Genomic DNA, 21,986 nt, shown 5'->3' on the forward strand with positions numbered 1-21,986 from the left:
ATAATGCCCCCTCTTCAAGTGTTATTGTTTCACCTTAGTGAGCTCATAACTTTGGTTTGATTCTCAGTCAATGTCACTCTTTGGTTCTCTCCATTTCATTCTGCTCTTGTCTTTTCCTTGGTCAGTTTTGGTCTATGCCACTTTTTCTCTACAGCTGTTTTCCTGCTGCTGCTGCTCATACTACTTTTCTTGTTAATTTCTTGTTTCTGGTTATCTTGCTGTTCATGTTGGCTATTATGATGTCCTGCCACCCTTGCGCATCATTGTGGTCACTTAATGTCAAAGGTGCTTACTGTGGTATTTTTTTACCAGCCCCTGCCTAAACTCTTCATGCTGTACATGTTCACACCTGGTTTGGTTCTGTCCGTGTCTCCATGCACTCCACATTATTCGGTTCCAGCCCTGTATGTTTCTGCTCACCCTCCCACTCAATGTTCTTCTGTGATAGCTCTGTTTTCTGCCAGGATATGTCATTACCTGCAATTCCCCTCTATACCTTGAACATATCATGTGACTAATGCCTTTGTTCTCTACTTTTGTCAATTCTTATTTCTGTTGTCCTCCTCTTGTAGATCAGAGGTCCATTTTCTAATTATCAGTTCTTGTTCTGCCTCACTTCCTGGTCTTTTTGCTAAGCGCTATATAAACCAAATAAATACAAATACAATATATCTAACAATCTCTGCCCATTCAGAACTATGCTGATCAATTCCTGAAATTGATGTTCCTTCGTTTCTTTTGTCCCTTCCTGCCAGAGTTACAAATGCTTTCCCCTTTGATAAGGTAATGTGCAATTTACTTCTGATCTTTTCCATAGTTATTTCCCGTCCTTGTGCTAAATAAGGTGTCTGCAAACCTTTGCTCACCAGATATTTTTGACTACAACTCACATTAACCATTGACTATGCTGACTAGGGATAATGGGAGTTGCAGCCAAAACATCTGGACAGTCAAAAGTTGCAGAACTGTGCCTGAAACTGCTTTCTTTGCTTATCACCGACCCTGCCATCGTTACTTCCATTCATAGTCCTTCTGTAACCCGCATGCCCTACTTCATTAGGTTGCTTCTTAAGTACAATCTGCTTTAGTCAATGGGCCGCATTACAGGTCTGGCCGCAACACTGCCGGTGCTACCAGCGGGTTGCCGCCGGACCCATAATAATTTACCAGCGCCTGACATCCCGGTGCCACCGGGCTATTACAAGTCTGGTGGCCGGGAAGTCAATTCCCATTCCTATAGGGTCCTATGGGTGTGGGGACAGGGGAGCACCAGCACCGTTAGCAACGGTACCAGTGCTCCAGTGACAAGTCTGTCTACCGTGCCCGCTGCGCACCGCAGGGTCAGACCTGTCGGGCACAGTGGCTCCTGCAGGCAGACTGGTAGTTTGCCGGTCTGGAAACAAGGGTGCCGGTGAGCTTACCGGCACCCTTGTTTCCGGACCGGCAACATTGTAATGAGGCCCAATGTCTTTAAAATCTCTGCCCTTGCTAGTCTCACCATTGAGGAGTCCCTCCGATTGGTGTCTCTATCACATTTTCTGTAATATTTTCTTTTTAAACAAAAATAGGTAAACATCATAGTACAAATTATAGTAGCTACAACAAAGACAAGTAGTATAGGGATAAGCAATTTCAAAGAAATTGACATAAAAATGATATCGAGTATTGGTCAGAGGGTACCACAATTCCCTTCATGGATGATAAAGAAAAAGAAAATACTAGAACTATTTGCAGTTTGATACGTTCATGTTGACCCATTGTTCCTGCTCTCCTGCTTTCTTAGTTTCTAATTCTGTAACTACTGTTGGTCCAAGTTGGCTCATTACTGTCCATGATGCTTCCTATATTTCCCCTTATCTAGCATGAATAAAAAGCACACTACTGGAAAAATTCCATTCTCAGTAAATTCCACTTGGGCGTTGCTCAGTCTTGTTGTTACTTGCTGCTCCCGATGTTCCTGCTTTTCACCATCATCAGATCTGACCCTACTTCCTCGGCTTTGCTATGTTTTCCATTTTCCCAGCTTGTTTTCCTGCCATAGCTGCTTTTCCTATTGTTGAGATTCTGTTGCTCCTACTTCCCTTATTAGTCACTCTCTGTTTCTGCTTACATCATGGCCCCCAATTCCCTGCCCCTGCTCTCTATACTGATCCAATCTTGCCACCACTGCTGTCACTCTCTTCATCATTGCCCCTATCACCATCTCAGCTTCGCCCACGTTCCTATCATGACCAATGGATCTGCCTTGCGGGATTTATGTTCCTTTTGTACATTACCTAACTGGCTGTTCTCCAGGTTGGTTGCATGGGCCCTTAACATGCTTCCGGCCGCCTGCAGGCTCCTCCCGCTCAATCTTCACAAAATCTACAAAAAAGAGAGAATAAGAGGCGAAAGTATGAGAGAACAGGGCACAGTTGTATTATCAACTCAAACTACATACCACATATTATAACCAAGAGGGCTTCTATCTCGTTGAGCTACCTACCTGTAGTTTTAAATTTGAAAAATTGAATATCCTCACTTTCCACACTTTAACAACTAGAGAGATGCATGCAGGTTCTATAGAGTCAGTGATCTCAGCCCAAAATAACCTTAAATAATATCTCTCCTATATTGGCTCAAATTACCTGCGCTCCAAATCCGTTAATAATTCTATTGAAAATTATTTTGTGAAAGTTGTTTTTTTAACATAACAGTCCGCTTTGAGAATTAACTATTCCAAATCTTCTTAGAGTTTTAATAACTGTCATCAGCCAACATGTGTTTCGACCACCTTGGGTCTTCCTCAGGGCAAAACTCTTCAACTCCTGTCCCAACTGTAAAACGTGTAACCAAACCGATCTTCTACACATCTCTTATCTGCACCCTGGATATCTATATTCAAAAGATCATCCAGTCAACTGTTTCCTGCAACATTGCTTCTTTAGGCCCAATTATTCCTTTCATTGCTTTATACCTTCCGTTACCACAAATTGTTTCCTTTATATCTTCTTTGTTGTTTCCTCCATAGATCCCTTGTGGGCACAACGACAATCTGCGTGGTGTTCTGCCACATATGTTAGGAACGTTTGTGTTCCAGGGGCAAATACGCTTCATTTGCATGTCTGGCAAAGACTGCACAGTCTCTTAAAGAGTGTTAACCCATTCACAAGGCCCCATGTCAGGGTTCCATATGTTAAAATTGTGGCAAAAATGGCTGTGGACACAAAATATCCCTGCAAAAATGCTGTGGTTTTGCCGCCGCAATCCATGTAAAGGATGTGGGTGACACCACTGCAACCCCTGGACCCATTATACCATTTAAGGGCAGCGTGGGACAACCCCGCAATCCCCGCTCTTCTTAAATGGTATAATGGGGTACACCTTTAACGGGTCAAACCACTGCATTTTTGCTGCAATTTTTTGTACAGGTGACATTTTTGCCACGATTTTATCACTGCATACCCAACTCAGGAGGAAAGAGGCATGTATTTAACCTGCTGCATTTAATGGCCCTAATGTTCTCTACCTGGACTTTATTCGAGAACAAAAAGGCAATGAAGTAGTCACTTTTTAGGTTATGTCATGGTCACCAGGGATCTATTCTCCTACCTAGCTGGACTGCTTATTCTTGTAGACGTTGGAGAGTAGAAGAGTTAAAGCGAGGTTGCACTGGCTCAGAAACCAGTAGCAGATGGGGTCTCTGCCTCCCCCTTGAGCTTTGCCAACATTCTGAAAGTGATCAGACATGCTGATCTGGCGGGCTGTGGTCCACGCAGGTGTTATCTGGTGATGCCAGTCATCTTCACATGGAAACTATTCCTTGCATCCTTCCTGAGAACTCAAAGGAAATTGGCTGACAAAATGGATGCTTCCGCATGGAAGTTGAATGAGAAAGTAAAATACTATGGGCCTCATTACAAGTCCGGCAGTAACATGCCGGTAAATCCGGCAGGTTGCTGCCGGACTTGCAAGATTTACCAGCGCCTGGCTTCCCGGAAACACGGGGGATTACAATCCCGGCATTCCGGGAAGTCAGGCGCTGGTAAATGGTAAATCCCGATTTCCATTTGAGTCCAATTGGACTCAATGGGAATAGGGGCCACAGAAGCACCGGCACCGTTAACAACGGTGCCGGTGCTTCCGTGAAAGTCTGCCTACCGTGGCTGCTGTGCCCGGCAGGGTCAGGCCTGCCGGGCACAGCAACTTCGGCAGGCAGACTCGTAGTGTGCTGGTCCGGTAACAACAGTGCCGGTAGGCTTACTGGCCTGGCACACTTGTAATGAGGCCCAATGACGATTTGAGCATGCTTGCCTGTTCAACCTCCTTGGGGTAGCATCCATCTTGACAACCAATCTCCTGCTCGGGAAGCACAAAAATCTTTCACCATCCTTTTCTAAGAGGGAGACCAAGGCAAACATGGAAGTGGGGAGAGGAAAACACAGGACACACTTTGATTAATTCCATGGCGACAAAGAATGTTAATCTCTGTTATTCATCACAGTATTGAACTGAAAGATGGAAGACCTGTTGCTAGAGAGGTTGATGAGCTCAAAGTTAATCAGAAATGTGCCTCTACCACATTGCTTGGATAGGGAAACTGGGTCAGGGTCAAGGGCATGGCTTTAGGCCCTCCTGCTACTAATACACGACTTTAGCTTTGGGCCTAGATTTTCCCTGTATAGCTAGCCAGTTGCCTTACTTTATTTGCAGTAATCTCTGACCCATTTCTGATTAAAATTCACATCCCTGTTCTTCAAATAAACACAGATACAAACATTGCTTTATGTGTGGTCCAGCACAGTGTTCCCCAGGGTAATGCTATATGTTGAGTCCCAGCCCTGTAAGTTGCTTTGCCTGCTTTCCTATCTCAGTACTTTGTTTTAATTGCAGTCCAACCCTACAGATTACATTGAACTGTACGCCTGCTCAGTGACTTAGTGTGCCTGTAGCCCTTTACTTTTAGCCCTGCCCCCATGATCGCAGTCCAAAGTCAGTCCATTTGGATATTTGCGGTCCTGTCCTATTGCAATGCTTTATTAATAGCCCAGCTTCTGTCAATTTCTTTTCTCATGGTCCTGTCTTCTTGTAGTCCTGCCCCATGCCCCCTGCTTATGTTTGCTTCTATTTCTTACCCTGTGCATTGCTTTACCTTTAAACTGGCAATGCTTAAGGTGCTGTGCAGAGGGGACCCAGCCTAGAGGCCTACCCTGGCCGATTCAGGGTGGGGTCATTGCAAATATGTATATTGTGTGTTCCGTTAGGTAATGGCACAGACAAACTACAAAAGATGGAATAGATTTGCTTCCCAAAGGAATTTACATTGGTTAGAAAGCATTGTCACAATCATTTTCACCCATCACTGTTTACCTGGTTCACCTTTAGGCATGACATCGGTATGACTTTATTTTTTGTTTTACCACCGACATGCCTTTACATGTAGTCCTGCCCAGACCCATTCATGATCTGAAGGCCGCGGAGACGGGAGCCAGATGCACAAAAGATAGCATGCAGAAGCGCAAAGTGCAGTACGTTGGGCTTCCGTCTTCGCGGCGTGCAGCTCACGAACAGACTTGGATCAGTGTTGCAGCAGGGAAGTGGACGGGGTGGGGAATGGGGCAGCGGGCCATGGGTGGAGCGGGTGCAAGCGTGGGACCCCTCTAAAAAGGGCCTGGAGAAGGGACTGGGAACAAACAACCAACCTTGCAGGGGCAGCCTTCACAGCCTTCACAGGGTGGATTCTGCAAAGTCGGTCTTTTGTTCCTGGTTGTCGGACACCGATCCATGGGGGCTCATTACGAGTATGACGGTAGGGGGTTAACAGCACCGGTAAGGATGCCGGTGCCGTTAACCCCCTACCGCCACATTCCAAGGTCCCTTAGCGGGTCCCACCAGGAACAGCTGGTCTGAACATCCGTCCCTAGCGGGACCCGTTAAGGGACCTTGGAGCTAATAACGGGCCAGCTGTTTGCGGGCCCGTTATTAGCTCCTTCCCCATTCCCATTGAGCCCTATGGGGGCACAAATGGGAATGGGGAATGGTATTCAGAATGGGGACCTACCGGGTCCTCCAAGGTCGGAATGACCCGGTAAGTCCCCATTCTGTCTACTCGGACCCGGACACGTGTTTGGAGGCAGCCAATGACCCCCCAAGTCTCCACAAGAGGCATAGCTTACCAGTCCTGTCCCACTGTTTTACCTTTGTTTTTACTGAATGCATGTATTTATTTTTCATGATGATCCTTCGTTTACTTTCAGTGTCATGGCTCGCTTCCTGTCTCTACACGTATTACCGTTCCACTACATGAATGTAACTGTACTTCTCCAGCATTGCATCTCGCATAGATTCACATGCTTCAGAATAATCCCAATGGTCATTTTGGGGATCCTCCGTACAATATGACATTTATAATACCTTAGCAAGGCTTTGAACTTGTGTACTAGGCACCTATGTTTGACCCCTATTCCACCGGTCCAATGAGAGGGAGACGGTTTGGCTCCAAACCTAGAAGCCATCTTCAAATTCATTACTATACTTCATGTGCATGCGAGTCCTTCACAGCTATCCTGAGCTTTTTCAACTTTCTATCCTTGTTTTAAGCAGAGAAATTAACATTTTTACTTTTTAAAGCTGCCCACCGATTTTCTGCACAGCTTTATTTATTTTTTCAGCAGCTCTCATTTGATTACTGGAATTCTTTGGCGTTCATTCCCGTCAGGACCCAGCCTACACCTTCCACCAGGGATGAAGGTAGGACAGCAAACTTCCAGACAGTGTAAAACATCCTTTCTAGGGAGTCTTAATCTTGCAGGAAGACAGAAATTTCCCCAAAGACCCATAAGCTATTTTTATTGGCTATATCCCAGACACAAAACAGAGCACTGCGGAGACCACCAGGGGGCGCAGACATGCAGGCAGCCTAAGCCCGTGTCTCCCTCTCCAGCGACAACGAACGCCGAACAAACTTTCCAAAAAAGACCGAACGCAACGCGAAAAATGCACAACACCGATCGTGAATACTCTGGGACAAAGCACGAGAAGACCGAAGAAGAATCGGAAGCGTCTTCCCAGTAAACGCGGTCTCGGAAGACAGACGATCGGAGCCGTCACATCAACGACAAAGATGGCGGCCGACTAACAGAAGCCGAGACTACAAAATACCCCGAGGCGGACGCAAGCGAAGTGCCCTGCATCCACGAGCCACAATCCGGCTGCAGCAGAAACAACGCAAGGAACAACTGGTGAGGAGTGCGGGGAGGTGCGATTGAAAAGCCCCAAAAAGTGGGGAACGGGCTTCCATGGCTTCACCCGCCCCTCCCCCCCATTGTACTGCTTGAAGCGCTCATCCCAGTCCAACCAGGCTCCCGGCTAAGGTCGCGCTGAGAGCCTCTTCATAAACAGGCCAGAGGCGACATACGCGGCAAAAGACTTGCGGTTCCGCGTTGCCGGTGGGGGAAAAAAAAAAAAAAAAAAAAAAAAAAAAAAAATCCAGGTGCTTATTATACCAGCAAGAGGGCCACACAAAAGAAATGGGAGGCCGCACCAAAGCTGGCATCACCGCCAGTTAGCTCGTTGCACAGCTACCACGGATCGCTGAGAGTGTGTGGATACCCCCACGCACTCAAATAATAAAGCACCGGTGGCCATCTCACTCCAACCTGGCACCGGGCTTCATTCAGGCCGCGAACCCTTCGACGAGAGGGACGGAGACCCCCAGCGACACGCATGGACAGAGCACTGGCACTCTCACACAGCAGTACAAAACCCCAACGCCCAGAGAACTTTGCAAAGTGATCTCAGCCCACCGCGGCACGCGTGCACAAAGTATAGAGAAATACTTTGGAAAGCTCTGAACCACATAAGCAAAAAAGGAGATCCTGCATCGAGGCTAGCGACGCCTCCCATCGATTCACCGCACCACCACCACAGAACTCGGAGAGCACAGGGAGATTCTCACGCTGCCAGACAATAGAGCACCAACGCACTGCACCGGTCGTTGTCACCCTGAACATCGCTGGTGGGAGTATTACTTACTCCAAGTCGACACTAAAACACCCGTCAAAATCCACGCACAAGCTGGATCCAGCCACCCTGGCAACATTGCGCAGGTTCAGTCGTCCAAACGAGGCAATGGAGCAGAATGAAGTGCAAAGCTCCTCGGAGATACCAGGTAACGACCGTGACAGTGCCACAAAATCCGACATCCGCCTCCTTCTCGGGGAGATTAGGTCGATAAAGACAAGCCTCACAGAAACTGTAACTGACCTCCAATCTAAAATGGCCAAGGTAGAAGACAGGCTGGACGCCGTGGAGAACGTCCAGCAATCAGGGGACATTCTCACCATGCAGTACGAAGCTCGGCTTCAAGACCTAGAGCAGAAGGAACGAGACATGGAGTCCAAAATGGACGATCTGGAAAACCGGGAGCGGAGATCCAACATAAGAATCATGGGTCTCGAAGAAACGCAAGGGGAAACCCCAACCAGCTTGGAGAGCAAAATAAAATCCCTGATTCTATCTCTTTATGAGGGCGAAAACCCCCCAGCAATACAATTCGACAGGGTACACAGAGCGGGAGGCCCACCGCACGGACCCCGCTCAGTCCTTGTTAAATGCCACTATTACACGCAAAGGCAAGAAATTCTAGCAAAAGCAAGAAACAAGGACACCATAAACTTCGAGGGCTCAAAGGTCAAACTCTTCCAGGACCTATCCGCAATGACCCTGGCTAAAAGAAGAGGATGCCGGCCCCTGACGGGGTGGTTGCAGGAAAGGGGAGTCCGCTATCGCTGGGGACACCCTTTCTCACTCTCTTTCGAATACGATGGTGAGGAGTTCAGGCTCACGTCGATCGAGGAGGCGGAAAGAGCTCTACAACACCTGCAGGTCTCAGGGGGAGATGAGAATTCCGAGCCCAGAAGAGAACCAACAGGCCCATTGCGCGATTCAGCACCAAAACCACCACGACGAGGACGAGCGCAATCCAAATGGAAATTTAAGAAACTTAACACTCCTTGAGAAACACCTATGGAATGCACAAGCACAGCAACTCTCGAGGCCTACGAGGGAAAACCGGCTTTGATCTTACCCACCGCAGTACCACAGGCTAATAGTAGATTGGACATTTGTCATGTTAGAGTTAAGGCCACGGACCCGTATAAGTTAATAGTTGCACTAAGCAGGCCGCATTAATTGTTCATGTTTTAGGTTAAAATATAAGTAATGTCGCTGGAGAGGGGCCCCTTTAGTGTGGCCCTTCTATGAAAAGGGCGTCTCATTCTCACACAAATGAGATGCTCCCGAGAGCATCTCGCAGGGGAGGGGAGGGAAGGGAGGGAGGGGGGAATAAGCAATCCTACAGAACAGAAAAATTGACACGTCACGACACTTTACACATGGGGGGTCCTTTTCAATACAGCAATAACCAAAAACAGGTGTTAAAAACAGAGCTACCTCAAAAGCAGCAGATAAAGGGAGCACAGTACAAGATCCACACTGGTCAGTATGGCTAGAACTTACGGAATCGTCTTCGGTTCCCTTAACGTTAAGGGCCTCAACTCCCCTCAAAAAAGGTCAATGTTATCCCGCCAATTTAGACAATCCAGAGTTGATATACTTTTCATCCAAGAGACGAAATATACCCAAGGGGAAGAACGTAAAATTGTGGGCAGGGACATGGAAGACTCAATATGGGCATCAGGCCCACGCAAGAAAGGAGGGGTAGGAATACTATATAGGAAATCCCTGAGCCTCCAAATAGACCACATACATAGAGATAAAGAGGGCAGGTTCGTAGCTCTGAAAGGCAGGATGAGAACACGTAAGGTTACTCTCTGCTCTGTATATGCCCCGAATCAAGCCCAATCCACCTTCATCGAACCATTGCTCGATTTCCTAGAGGACTGGCGAGAGGGCACCCTGATTTGCGGGGGAGATTTCAATGTAGTGGCAGAAAGAGAAAAGGATTGGCTCTCAATGGCACAGAATGTCCACCCCCCCAGCCACCTGCAAGGCGATAGATTCCGAAGCTCGCTAAGAGAACATCACCTAATTGACTCCTGGCGCACAACATACCCAGAGGATAGGACATACACCTTCTACTCTCCCCCGCATCAAACGCTCTCAAGAATAGACTATATAATACTGGGAGCAGAGGAGGAAAGCGCTATCCTGAAATCCACCATAGAAATTGTAGCCTGGTCAGACCATGACTTATGCACTGTAGAGCTAAACTTCGGCCCATTGCCCAACCCCGAGCGCAGATGGATTTGTAATGACTTCTTGTGCAGAGATCTAATATTTAAAGAGACCCTGGCAGAAGCCATCACTAACTATTTTGAAGTAAATGACGTTAATAACATGCCACTAAACACAGTATGGGAGGCAGGAAAAGCCACAATCAGGGGGCTCCTCATAGCAGAGGGTGCAGCCAAAAAAAGGCTCAAGCAGCGTAGAGAGGGGGAATTGAGAACAGAGATAACATCTCTAGAGAAGACTCTGAGGCAGAATCCAACTCACGAGGTAGACTTAATAGATCAAATCAAGGGACTTAGGGGAGAATTAAAAGACATATGGCAGGGCAAGGCACTCACGCAGCTTAAGTACCTAAAACAGAAGTTCTTCGAGAAGGGGGATAAGGCCCACACAATGCTAGCAAACCAACTCAGAAAACAAAGAGCGGAAAGAGCAGTCCATAAGATTAACAATGAATTGGGTACCCCCCTCACTGGTCCGCAGGACATAGTCAACCGATTTGCTAAGTTCTACTCAGAACTATACACAACAGAAGGAGACGAACACACCCCGGCTATAAACCCATATTTATCCGTTCTCCCCCGACCAACAATAACGGAAGAACACCTGGGAGTACTAAATGATCCAATCACCACCTTCGAAGTTCAGGGAGCAATTTCGAAACTAAAAGCGGGCTCAGCACCGGGACAAGATGGCTACACACCGGCCTTCTATAAGACTAATAGTACCTCCCTGACCCCCTTCCTTACTAAATTATTTAATTCAATTTTGGAGACGGGCCAGGCACCTAAATCGTTTACTGAATCCATAATTATTGTCATTCCAAAGGAAAATAAAGACCCCCTGGAATGCTCATCATATCGCCCTATCTCCCTCATTAATGTAGACGCCAAGATCTACTCTAGCATCTTGGCGGCACGGTTAGCGGTAGTCTTGCCACAGCAAATTCACACCGACCAGGTCGGGTACATAAGGGGAAGGCAGGGAGCAGACAACATCAGGAAGACCCTGGATCTCATGGCGACACTGCGAGAGGCGGGAGAAGGCCCCCTGCTCCTATCGATCGACGCCGAGAAGGCGTTTGACCGCGTGGAGTGGCCCTTTTTGCGGGCAGTATTGGGATGGGTCGGCCTGGGAAGTACATGGATCCAAGGGGCCAAAGCACTCTACCACTCTGCTCAAGCAAGAGTATCTATTAATGGTCTCACCTCGACGTCATTCACCCTTACACGAGGCACGAGGCAGGGTTGTCCGCTATCCCCCTTAATATACGCATTAGTTATTGAACCATTTGCCCAAGCCATAAGATCAAGCCCCCTGATTCATGGAATTCCACGAGGAGGAGAGGAATACAAATTAGCTATGTTTGCGGATGACATCTTATTATACCTCACCCGACCCGGGGAATCCATACCCGCCCTCTTTCAAGAGATACTCCGCTATGGAGCTCTCTCGGGCTTCAGAGCTAACTTGCAAAAAACCATTGCGGTTCCACTAAAACCTGACATCGCAGCACTAGAGCAATTGAAGGCGGACTGGGGATTCTTGGTGCAGGCCCACTCTGTAAAATACCTGGGCGTAAACATAACCGTTCCCATATCAGGCCTATTTGAAGCCAACTACGTCCCTCTATGGAAAACCATTCAAGCAGACATACACAGATGGGCGAGGTTACCGCTATCCTGGGCAGCCCGCTTCACCTCTATAAAAATGAATGTCCTACCTCGATTATTGTTCTTGTTTCAATCCCTCCCCATAATAGTACCGGAGCTGTTCATGGCGGAAGTCAAACGAGCGCTCCTAAAATATCTCTGGGCCGACAAGAAACCAAGAATCCCATATTCCACAATGATTCAACCCAAAGAGTCAGGGGGCATGGGATACCCAGATTTAGAAGAGTACTACAGGGCAACTCAGCTCAGAGTTTTATCAGACCACCTCTGGGAAAACCCCGAAAAACAATGGGTAGCCATAGAAAACGACATTTTTGCACCAGTCACCTTGGGAGATTGGATGTGGGTTCCTCTACCGGCAATGACCCGTAGGATAAGAGAACACCCAATCCTAAAAGTCTTATGGTCTCTATGGTGCCCTTCTCGACAAATGAAAGGAGTCACGACTTGGCCCTCCCCTCTCAGTCTCATCTGGGCTTCCCCCATCCGTGATCTCATAACAGACGTACAGCGCTTTCAGCCCTGGCTTGACGCAGGGTTGACGCGGGTGGGCCAAATGTGGAGAGAAGGCAAATTTATTTCTTACGAAGAAGCGAGAGAGCCAATGCGTGGAAACGAGGTGACCCCTATGCTATACCTGCAGCTAAGAGGTGCTCTGAGCGATGCTAGGTGGGGCACAAAGTTAAAACGCCCCCTCACTCCATTTGAGCAGATACTAAGCGTCCCCCAAACAATGAAAGGCCTGATCTCACGTATGTACAAAACCTTACTCATGAGGGGATGTCTGAAACGCCCCCAATCTGAAGCCAGGTGGGAACAAGAATTAGGCCTAACTGAACAACCGAAAACCTGGGACACCATATATAGAGCAGTGTGGACATCATCTATCTCAGTCCAATATAAAATGCACAATGCACGCTTGCTGGTCAGATGGCATTATACTCCCCAAAGACTGTCCAGGATGTTTTCCGGAACGTCTCCACTCTGTTGGAGAGGATGTGGTGAAACCAGTGATTACTGGCATCAATGGTGGAGCTGCCGAGTAGTGCAGACGTACTGGAAGGAGGTCTTGGGCTGGATACAAGCCATAGATGGAATACACAGGGACTTAACTCCAATCCTAGTCCTGTTCGGAGTAGAGCCAGACGGAGAGGATTCCAATGTAATACTCACACATATGCCCCGCAACTTAATGCTAGCAGCAAGGGTCTGTCTGACAATAAAATGGAAATCCCCATCCCTGCCCACAAAGAACGACTGGGTCACCAAAGCGCACGCCATCTTTGAAATGGAAAGCCTTACAGCAACAATCCAAGAATCTAAGAGGAACATAAATACGATATGGCTGCCCTTCTTAGAATTCTACTCAGTGCATAGGGATACCATGAGACGAAGCAACAGACACACACCGACATGATCGGCGAGAAACATATAGAAAACTGCCCCCACCAGCTAGCTAACCCATACAGGATAGCCAACAAAGTAAGATTTTGAGCACTGCACCCAACACAAAGGATCTCACTTGTAAAAGTTGAAAAAAAGCACCACACAATCTGTTTGATAGGACTCGACCATATCTGTATCAGAGCGAATTCAGGGGAAGGAGGGAGGGGAAAAAGGGGAGAGGAAGGAGGGTGGGGGGGGAAAGGGAGGGGGGGGGGCACAAGTGTTAATTTGGTACTTATGTGCAAGTCATCTTTTTTTTGTTATCGGTTTTTTGCCAGTTTAAGTTTGTCAACACTATGAACGATCTAAGATACAAGCATTATTGTAATGGACACGCACTATTTGAAACTTGTTGAAATGCAAAAAAAAAAAAAAAAAAAAAAAAAAAAAAATATAAGAAAACAATAATAAAAATATATTTAAAAAAAAAAAAAAAAAACAGAGCACTGCAAGCTTTTTAGGGGCTTCTCACCATCAGATGGCATGTTCGCCAGTTTTTTTGTTGTTGTGTCAGTGCCATTTCGCACAAGATCCCAAATCAGCCCCCTTTAACGTGAATGTGATTAAGGGACAAAATAAGACTGTCCTTTCCGGGAGGGAGGCAAATCAGAGGTGCACAGCCACTACTATTCCTATGCTGGATGGGGTTTGTGAGACTTGCATGCCAGTCCTGAAAGCTCTGCACTGTGCACCAGAGGACACTCTAACCTCAATTGTGCTATCATGGTAGTGCTGAGGAAACACGTGTTAATCCAGTCTCTCAATTTAAAATTGCCACCAGCGGGCAGACAACTGCAGACCGTAGACTGAAGGGTATAGACATATGCATCTCTCACCATTACATCTGTGCCGGGAATCTCTGTGGGCTATAATTGCGAGAAGATGATATCCACTAGGAGGCAAAGGCCTGGATGAGGGCAACTAACGCAGGCCGGCATGAGAACTGGGCATGCCATAGGACTTTGGGAAGTTGGTAGAAAATGCTCTTAAACACATCAAAACTTAAATTGGCATGGCAATGGCAGTGTCATTGCTAAGGTAGTGTAAGGCATTTTGTTCCTTTTGGGGAGTGCAGCATTGAGAATCCAGTTCCACCAGAAGATCCTACAGCCAGGATCTTATCATAATCTTATAAGGTCTTACATGAATCCTACTTCAAACTTATACAATTTTATAAGAATTCACTAAGTATTTTGGTGTCATAGGTTTTTAGAACGTTATTATTATTGTTCAGAAAAAAACACCATTTACTCACAAGTTCCTATAAACTACTTCTAAGAATCTTATAAGGTGTTTTTAGTTGCTCTTACCCCGTCCTGTGGTATGGCTTTATGACTCCACCTTAGGGTATGGTTTGACGCACCCCGCCTTGGGGTCTTGCTTCTCTCAACCACCTTGGGGTATAGTTGTTCTCACCCTGTCCTAGGCTATGGTTTTGTTCACCCTGCCTTGTCGTATGGTTTCTCGCATCCCGCCTTGGGGGTCTTGCTTCTCTCTCCCCACTTTGGGGTATGGTTGCTTTTACGCTGTTCTAGGTTGGGTCTTGCCTACCTGGTTCCCTGGAGTTATGAAGGCGATGGCTCCCCCTTGGGTACAGGGGAGGAATTCCCTGGATTTGTCACAAAACCTACAACTTCAAGAACTAATCAGTCAATGGGGCACCCCAGACATAGATATGCTTGCAATAAGAAGAAATGCGAGTCTCCAAGTCGGTTCCTGTAAAAGGAGTCACTGGGAGATGTCTTCTCATTCCCTTGATTGGGGACGGTTCTGTACTCCATCAATCTAATACCCTGGATGCACCGGATATTGAAGAGGCTGCAGTAACCTCTGTACTGTGTGATCCCAGAGGCCCTAGCTTTGAAATGTCAATATTGTTTTCTGGACCTGTCACTCCTTTTCACTTCTGATGCTCACCAGGCGTGAAGGGCAGGATCTTCCACGACACCCCCAGATCCCTCTGTCTGACAGTCTGGTTCCTGAGTATTGATGCTTGTGGGCATTTAGACCGCCTGGAAAATGTATGCCAAGAAGTGAAAATGTTTCTGAGCATGATGTTGGCAAAACAACCTACAACCAACAGTGTTGCAACAGCACCAGTCCCTGTCCTACCTGGTTTATTTGGCCAAAGTAGGTCTATCAGATAGTTAAATCAAGGTGCACTTGGCAGTAATAATTTGTTACTTGACTGGACTTGACATCCCTTCATTCCTTACTCACCCTACAGTCGCAGATGTGTTTCTTCCCTTCTATAGCAAAAGCGTTCTTGGCACCTGAATCCTTTGCTAACAATACTAATGAAGCCTCTGTTTAAGCTCATTCACAAGGTAGACGTAACGTATCTCTCTTAGAAGGCCATGAAGGACAAGATGGTTTTGAAGCTCCGTCTTTGTTTCCCCCTAAAGTTTTGTTAGACTAAACTCACAATCAAACTTTGAGTTTGCCAACATTTTCGATAATTGTTTAACACCAGCCAAGCGGACTCTTTACTTCATGAATGTGCAACAGGTTCTAGGCTTCTGCATTGACCGTAGTAAGGACATCCAAGCTCAACATCTATGGTCTTTCAATCAAATGTCAGTGCCTTTCAAAGCAAATGATCTCCCACCGGATCATCAGTGGCATCAATTACTGCTACAGAATGTCAGGAAGGCCAGTCCACGGATTACAGTGCACTTTACAAGCCCTTAGGCAACTATGACAGCATTCCACTCCAGTGGTGGCTACAGGACATCTACAGGGCACCGGCATGAAGAACCTTCTAAATTCTCAAAGCACCACCACCTAGATGTGGATGCCAGAGCAGAGTCTTCGGCCCTCTGGCATCTTTTTCATAAAGGTAAGACCAGCCTCTCCTGCCTAGTCCTTTTATGGTATGCTGTTCACTATTCTAGATCCAGTGCTGGAGAAGAATTTGCTACTTACCTATAATGGTAGTCCTCTAGCACTGGTATCTTTCACTTGCACATTTCCCAACTCTCCATTGATGCTTGGTAAACCAAGCCACAGGATAGCTCTATGAATCTGAAGATGGATTCAATGGCTGGTCCTTAAGCATGCATCTCTCTCTCACTAAGCCAAGGCAAAAGGACCACAATGAAGTGGATAGGCTATAACTTAAAAGCCTTTCTAGGGAATTACAACCTTTCAAAATTTATCAAGGATTCCCAGCCTGTACCAATAATATTTAAGCAAGTGAATCTATGATAGATACCAATGATGGGAATCTGAAGTTAAAGGTAAGTAGCTAATTCTTCTCTCCCAGTGCATAATTTTATCTGCAGTTCAGCCTTGATATATGGCTTTCCTTGTAGTCCATTCTGAGTGCACCAGGTACGCGCAGTCTTTCCTCAGTGCATGGCTTTACTTGAAACTTTTCTCCGATGCATGACTTTACCTTTAGTCCCACCTCAGTGCGTGGCTTTACTTGTGGACATGGTTATACTAGGAGTCTAGTTGCAGTTCTATGCCCACTCCAGTGTTTTATTTGACGTAAGCCAATGCACCAATAATTCAATTTCTGTGCCTTTTGCATGTGTTTACCTGTAGCCACGCCCCAGTGTCTGGTTTTACCTGCACCGCTGACCTATAAATGTCAACATTTGGAAACAATCAATGAGGACGTTTTGAAGTAAAAGGAGGGAAAACTCTTTTTCAATTGACTCAAGAAAGAAAGGAACATTATTTTGTTTCAACCTATTTGTTGTAGAGTTGGTTTGCATGTGCCCCATAGAGATTATTTCTACTTTGTAGAACAGAAGGGGCTATGAATCCATATAAGGGGTTTTGGCGCTGGTTGCCTGGCTCGGTTATTAAAGCCCCCAGTGCCCCATCATACCATAGAGCTTCTCCCTCTGCTCTCCTTGCGCAGTCTGTAGCTTTATAAATCCATGGAAGTGGCCGGTTATTTCTTCATGGTGCGTGAGTGGACTGGAAAATGGGACTGCAGACGCCGTCACGTCTATCCGTAGGGCAATGCAGCCTTCCCCTGGAGACAGAAGAGAAGAGAAAATGAGGAAAACGCCTCTGACATACATCTCACCAAAGCTAACAGAATACACTTTCCTAAGGGAACATGCCCTCAGCTGGGTCTGCAGGAGCGATTTAGATGCACAACAGGGCCTTAATTGTTTTTTTACTTCAGAAGAAGCATCAGGAAACATTGCAATGAAAAAACTATATCTCCAAAGTTTTGTAATGGATTTGGGTGTTAAGTCATGTGATCGATGTATGCCTATTCAGGGCTATCCCCCTCATAAGAACCCTGTCACCTCCTTTTCCATCTGGTTATTTCATGCTGACTATTGCTTTTTTGTTATTGTTGCTATTGCTGGTCAAAGATTGAAATGCATGTTCCATATAAATTAGGACGTATCATATGTTGCGCTTCTTATATGTCGGTTCTGAGCCGTGGGGCCATGGCCAAGAGATGACTCCTAGGCACATACTAACACTTAGATGGCTCTGCTCTCTTCTCAGCTCAGCATCCCTGGCATGAGGTATTCAGGGCCTCTGCTAGGCCCAAAAACTAAGCAGCTGGCAGTGAATCACTCCCAACCACAAGGACAATAGATGTGTTTCTGGATCCTCTGTTGGAACAGCACTCACGGATTTAGAGATCAGTGCTGCCTCAGCAGGCCCCATCCTGAGAAAATTATGGATACATATATTTTATCTTCCCTAAGGTACTCCCTCCTGGATATGGATTACAAATAGAGACTAAGAATGGCTCAGCTTCATTATGTTGTCAAACATTCATGTTAATTTTCATGATTGATAGCTGTTGGGAACAACATGTATAGTCCCCTCCTTCTTGAACAGACCAAACATCCGAATTGTTTATAAAGACCTTGTATTGGCCCAAAGAGGAAAGCACCACTCTGTCAATCTATGGAATCCATGCGAAAGGTAGGGAATATTTACATCATAAAAGATTGGATACCAAGAATGGAGGTTATGTCATTACCCTGAAACGTCTTTTGAAACGCTCACTGGAGCAGCAACCATTTTTACACAGAGTGAATACCCAGGAGATGAGACTGTTATTAAACTCCTGGAACATAAACGCTCGGTCTATGGCCAAACACCTCTCTGACATCTATGACATCCTCTGAGAGGACTTAATAGATGTACCATTCATCACTGAAACCTAGCTCTCATAGGAAGGCTCAGCGGTTGCACCCAAAACTATACTCGGAGGCCACAAGTTCCCATTTTCCAACTAAATGAGCAAGAGCGAAGTAGGAACTGAACTATTTAATAAAGACTCTGTTAACGTTAACATTTCACAACAGTTCACCCTCTGACAACATTCCAGACTGCAAATCTCTCTTAATCTGTTACACCTCATATAGTCCGCTGTAGCCTTCACTCTCATCTACAGACCACCTGCTTCACACAACATTTGCCTTTCGAAGACAACCTGAGTGAAGAAGTCACTAACCTTTCTGTAGCCTGCCAACAGCTCACATAATGGGGAGACTTTAATCTCTGGCTAGAAAAGAGGTACACCACAGCTACAATGTCATTCTCTTCTAACCTGTGTGCCGTGCACCTCAAATATCTGATTACTTCGATTGAAACACACAGCTAGCCAGACACTTGATGGCTCTTCAGTCATGTGAGGATACCACCTCTACGTCCTAGTCAACATCTTCGCTTAGGCACTACCTCGTGTAAAACTAGCCAATTATCTCCAAACTCTAATCAGACCATAGAAAGAAATTGAACTAGACATTAATCTGGAAAAACCTGAAGCTTCCAAATTCCAACCTACAATCGCAAACTAAATATGAAGCCCGGACAACCAATTTAACAACATTCATCACTGGATTGCCAACATTCATCACTGGATTGAAAGTATGGCCACAAAAAGCCCTTCAATTTTTCATAAAAGAAAGAAGTTGCTTTAGGCTTGCCCCAAAATGTAATCTTCAAATTTGATGAGGATATTACCTTTCAAAAGACAAAGTAGACTACCACAGACAGCTTCAGTTCTACAGAATTGAGACAATCAAACGAAATCCAAATACACAGGCCGTATAGATTCAGCACAACAGTCAGAAGAACGTCTTAAAAATCATCCACAAATTCAAAATCCCTACAGTTAGTAACATCATACCAACACCAACTCATGAACTCTACAATCAACAACATTATTCTCATTCAACATCATCGGGCAAGAAAGAACCAACTCCACCACTGCCAACAATGGAAACAGCACTGAAGGAATCAACTATCTCAGTGTTCACAGCTTTGTCCATTCTCTACCCAGGACCCCCTCACTATGGTCAAAGCTAGCAATCCAGCAAGCTCACCGGAAAACCAATTTCCCTGTCTACAAAGCAGTAACTAAGCAACAGCAGCTGGCATCCACCTGCCTAACCATATTTAAACCCATCAATTGAGCAAGGGGTTGTCCTTCAAAACCTAAGCTCAAAAACCAACACTGACCCTAACAACATACAAACTAGTGCCTAGTTTCCAACACAAAGTTCACTGCCAAGTTCCTTGAGAAATATATTTACCAACAACTATGAGAATATCTTGAAAACAACAAGCATAAGTCCCAACACAGCTAAAGATAAACAAGAGGAACAAGAGGAATGGAATGCAGTCAATGTAGACACCAACTTACAAAGACTATACTATGCTGGCCCATCTCATTCCTAACTGAGAGGACTGAAACAACAAACCTGGCCCCTTTCCAATCCTGTCTTCATAGCCTACTATTCAGAGTGCCTCAAGGATCCAGTCACTCGCCTCTACTGTTCAACATTTGGCAGGATGGATATTGCTCAGCCAGTCCAAAAGTGGTAAGGGCAGGTGTTTCCTTTGATATGGATTTGACAGTATTACTTCTTGAATGTGGCTATCTAAATGTCCAAAAAGCACTGGGTAGTTCTTTTCTTCTTTCTCCTCTACTGTTTAGTTATAGCCCTCTACATACTTCCATGCCAGATTTGAGGTGACCACAGACATCATAATAATTTGCTTTTGCTTCTCCTTGCCTGCATTTCACAGCTGCCATTTTTTTTATTTAGCCTTATATTGCATCCAGCTGTCATTTTGGATCTAGCCTTATATTGCACCCAGCTGTAGTTTTGAACGTGACCTTGTATTACATCTAGCTGTACATTTCTGAATTTTGCCTTACAGCCTTACGTTGCATCTAGCTGTAACTTGAATTTAGCCTTATATTGCATCTAACTGTAACTTTGAGCATGACCGTGGATTACACCTAGCTGTACATTTTTTAGCATAGCCCCATATTGTTGATAACTGAAAACTTACATACACCATGCCAACTAACTCACAGTCTAGAGGGGCACTCTGGTGCTCCAAATGACCCGTCAACCCTCTCCAATCCCCCCACTCACCCTCTACACAGGTCATATCCTCCAGAGAAACACAACTCTCCACTCCACCCTGTCCCAGGAGCCCACCCACCCCTATAATATATAACTCATTCTCAGACCAGAGGAGCACTTTAGCGCACCAAAGGATCACCATAACGCCCTCCCCCATGATGCCTCCACTTGTCCTCCCCACAGAACCTGTCTCCTATAGAAATGCAGTCTTCCTCTTCACCCGTTCCCAACCACACATTCCTTCTCAACACCCAACTCCCTCCACAGCTATCTTCCTCGACCACCCGGTTTGCACCGCTCATGTCCCCCAACTCTGCCCACTCTCACTCCCGCACCCTCCAGACAACCCTCACCTCAGCCTTCCCATCCCTAAGTGTCACCCGATTAGACCTTGCCAACACTCCCTCCCCGGTTGACACGCCAACTCTCTCACACCTACCACAGGAACCCAAGCAAATCTCCAAACACAGAACCTGCAACTCCCATCCCATCCCAGCACGCTTCTCCCAACGTACACCCTTCATCCACACTCATAGGGACATCATTTGGAGGTCGCCAGGGGTTACAGTTTGCAACCCCTATGGACTCCCTTGTGACCCCAATTATTTAAAACAGTAAAAATAAATTAATTTTTAAAAACAGAAGCTCCTGGTATAACGTGGGCCCCCACAGTCCCTGCATTGCAGGGGACCCCACCACAGCAGGTCTGGGGTCTCTTCGGCCCAGTCCTCACCCATCAGGTGAAGGCTGGGCTGGGGAGGCACTCAGTAGGGGTTGGCGTTGGAGCTGACTGTGACATGTGGCACATGTCACATGCTACGTTCAGCTCCAACCCCTTCTCCTTCGGCTTACTCACAGCTTCCTGGTTCCTGTTTGTGAGAAAGCATGGAGGAGCCAAGGGTGACCTGGAAGGATGGACCGAAGCTACAATAAAAAGATAAGAAGGTTTTAAAAAAAGAAATATGTGTATTTTGCAATGCATGTGTGACGTGCATGTCAGATGTATGTATGTGAATGGTGGGTGAATGAGAAGTAATGCAATGTGATGTGTGTTTTTGAATGTTGTGGGTGTGTGGGTGTGTGCCTGTGTAGAGAATGCGATGAGTGGATGTAAGAGAAGGTGTGAGTGACTGGTGGGTGAATGAGTATGAATGTGATGGTGTGTGTTTAAATGCTCTAGGTAGGTGGGTGTGTGCTTGTGTAGAGAATGCAAAGGTTGGAGGTAAGAAAAGGTGTATGAGTGAGTCACTGGTGGGTGAATGAA

The 21,986-nt window shown here is 46.1% G+C and overlaps 1 protein-coding gene across 7 annotated transcripts in view; it reads right to left on the reverse strand.

Moving 5' to 3' along the window:
- Positions 1-21,986, reverse strand: part of INPP5D (inositol polyphosphate-5-phosphatase D) — a 1,036,816-nt gene that overhangs the window by 156,335 nt on the left and 858,495 nt on the right. For all 7 annotated transcript variants that reach the window (XM_069617886.1, XM_069617890.1, XM_069617887.1 and 4 more), the window contains 2 exons: positions 17,191-17,340; positions 2,277-2,364 (listed from right to left, as the gene is read on the reverse strand). In XM_069617886.1, the coding sequence (XP_069473987.1) occupies positions 2,277-2,364; positions 17,191-17,340 (238 nt within the window). The remainder of the gene's footprint in view (positions 1-2,276; positions 2,365-17,190; positions 17,341-21,986) is intronic.

Source organism: Ambystoma mexicanum, chromosome 10 (genome assembly GCF_040938575.1).
Source record: "Ambystoma mexicanum isolate Mex_15411 chromosome 10, UKY_AmexF1_1, whole genome shotgun sequence".
Taxonomy (NCBI): Eukaryota; Metazoa; Chordata; class Amphibia; order Caudata; family Ambystomatidae; genus Ambystoma; species Ambystoma mexicanum.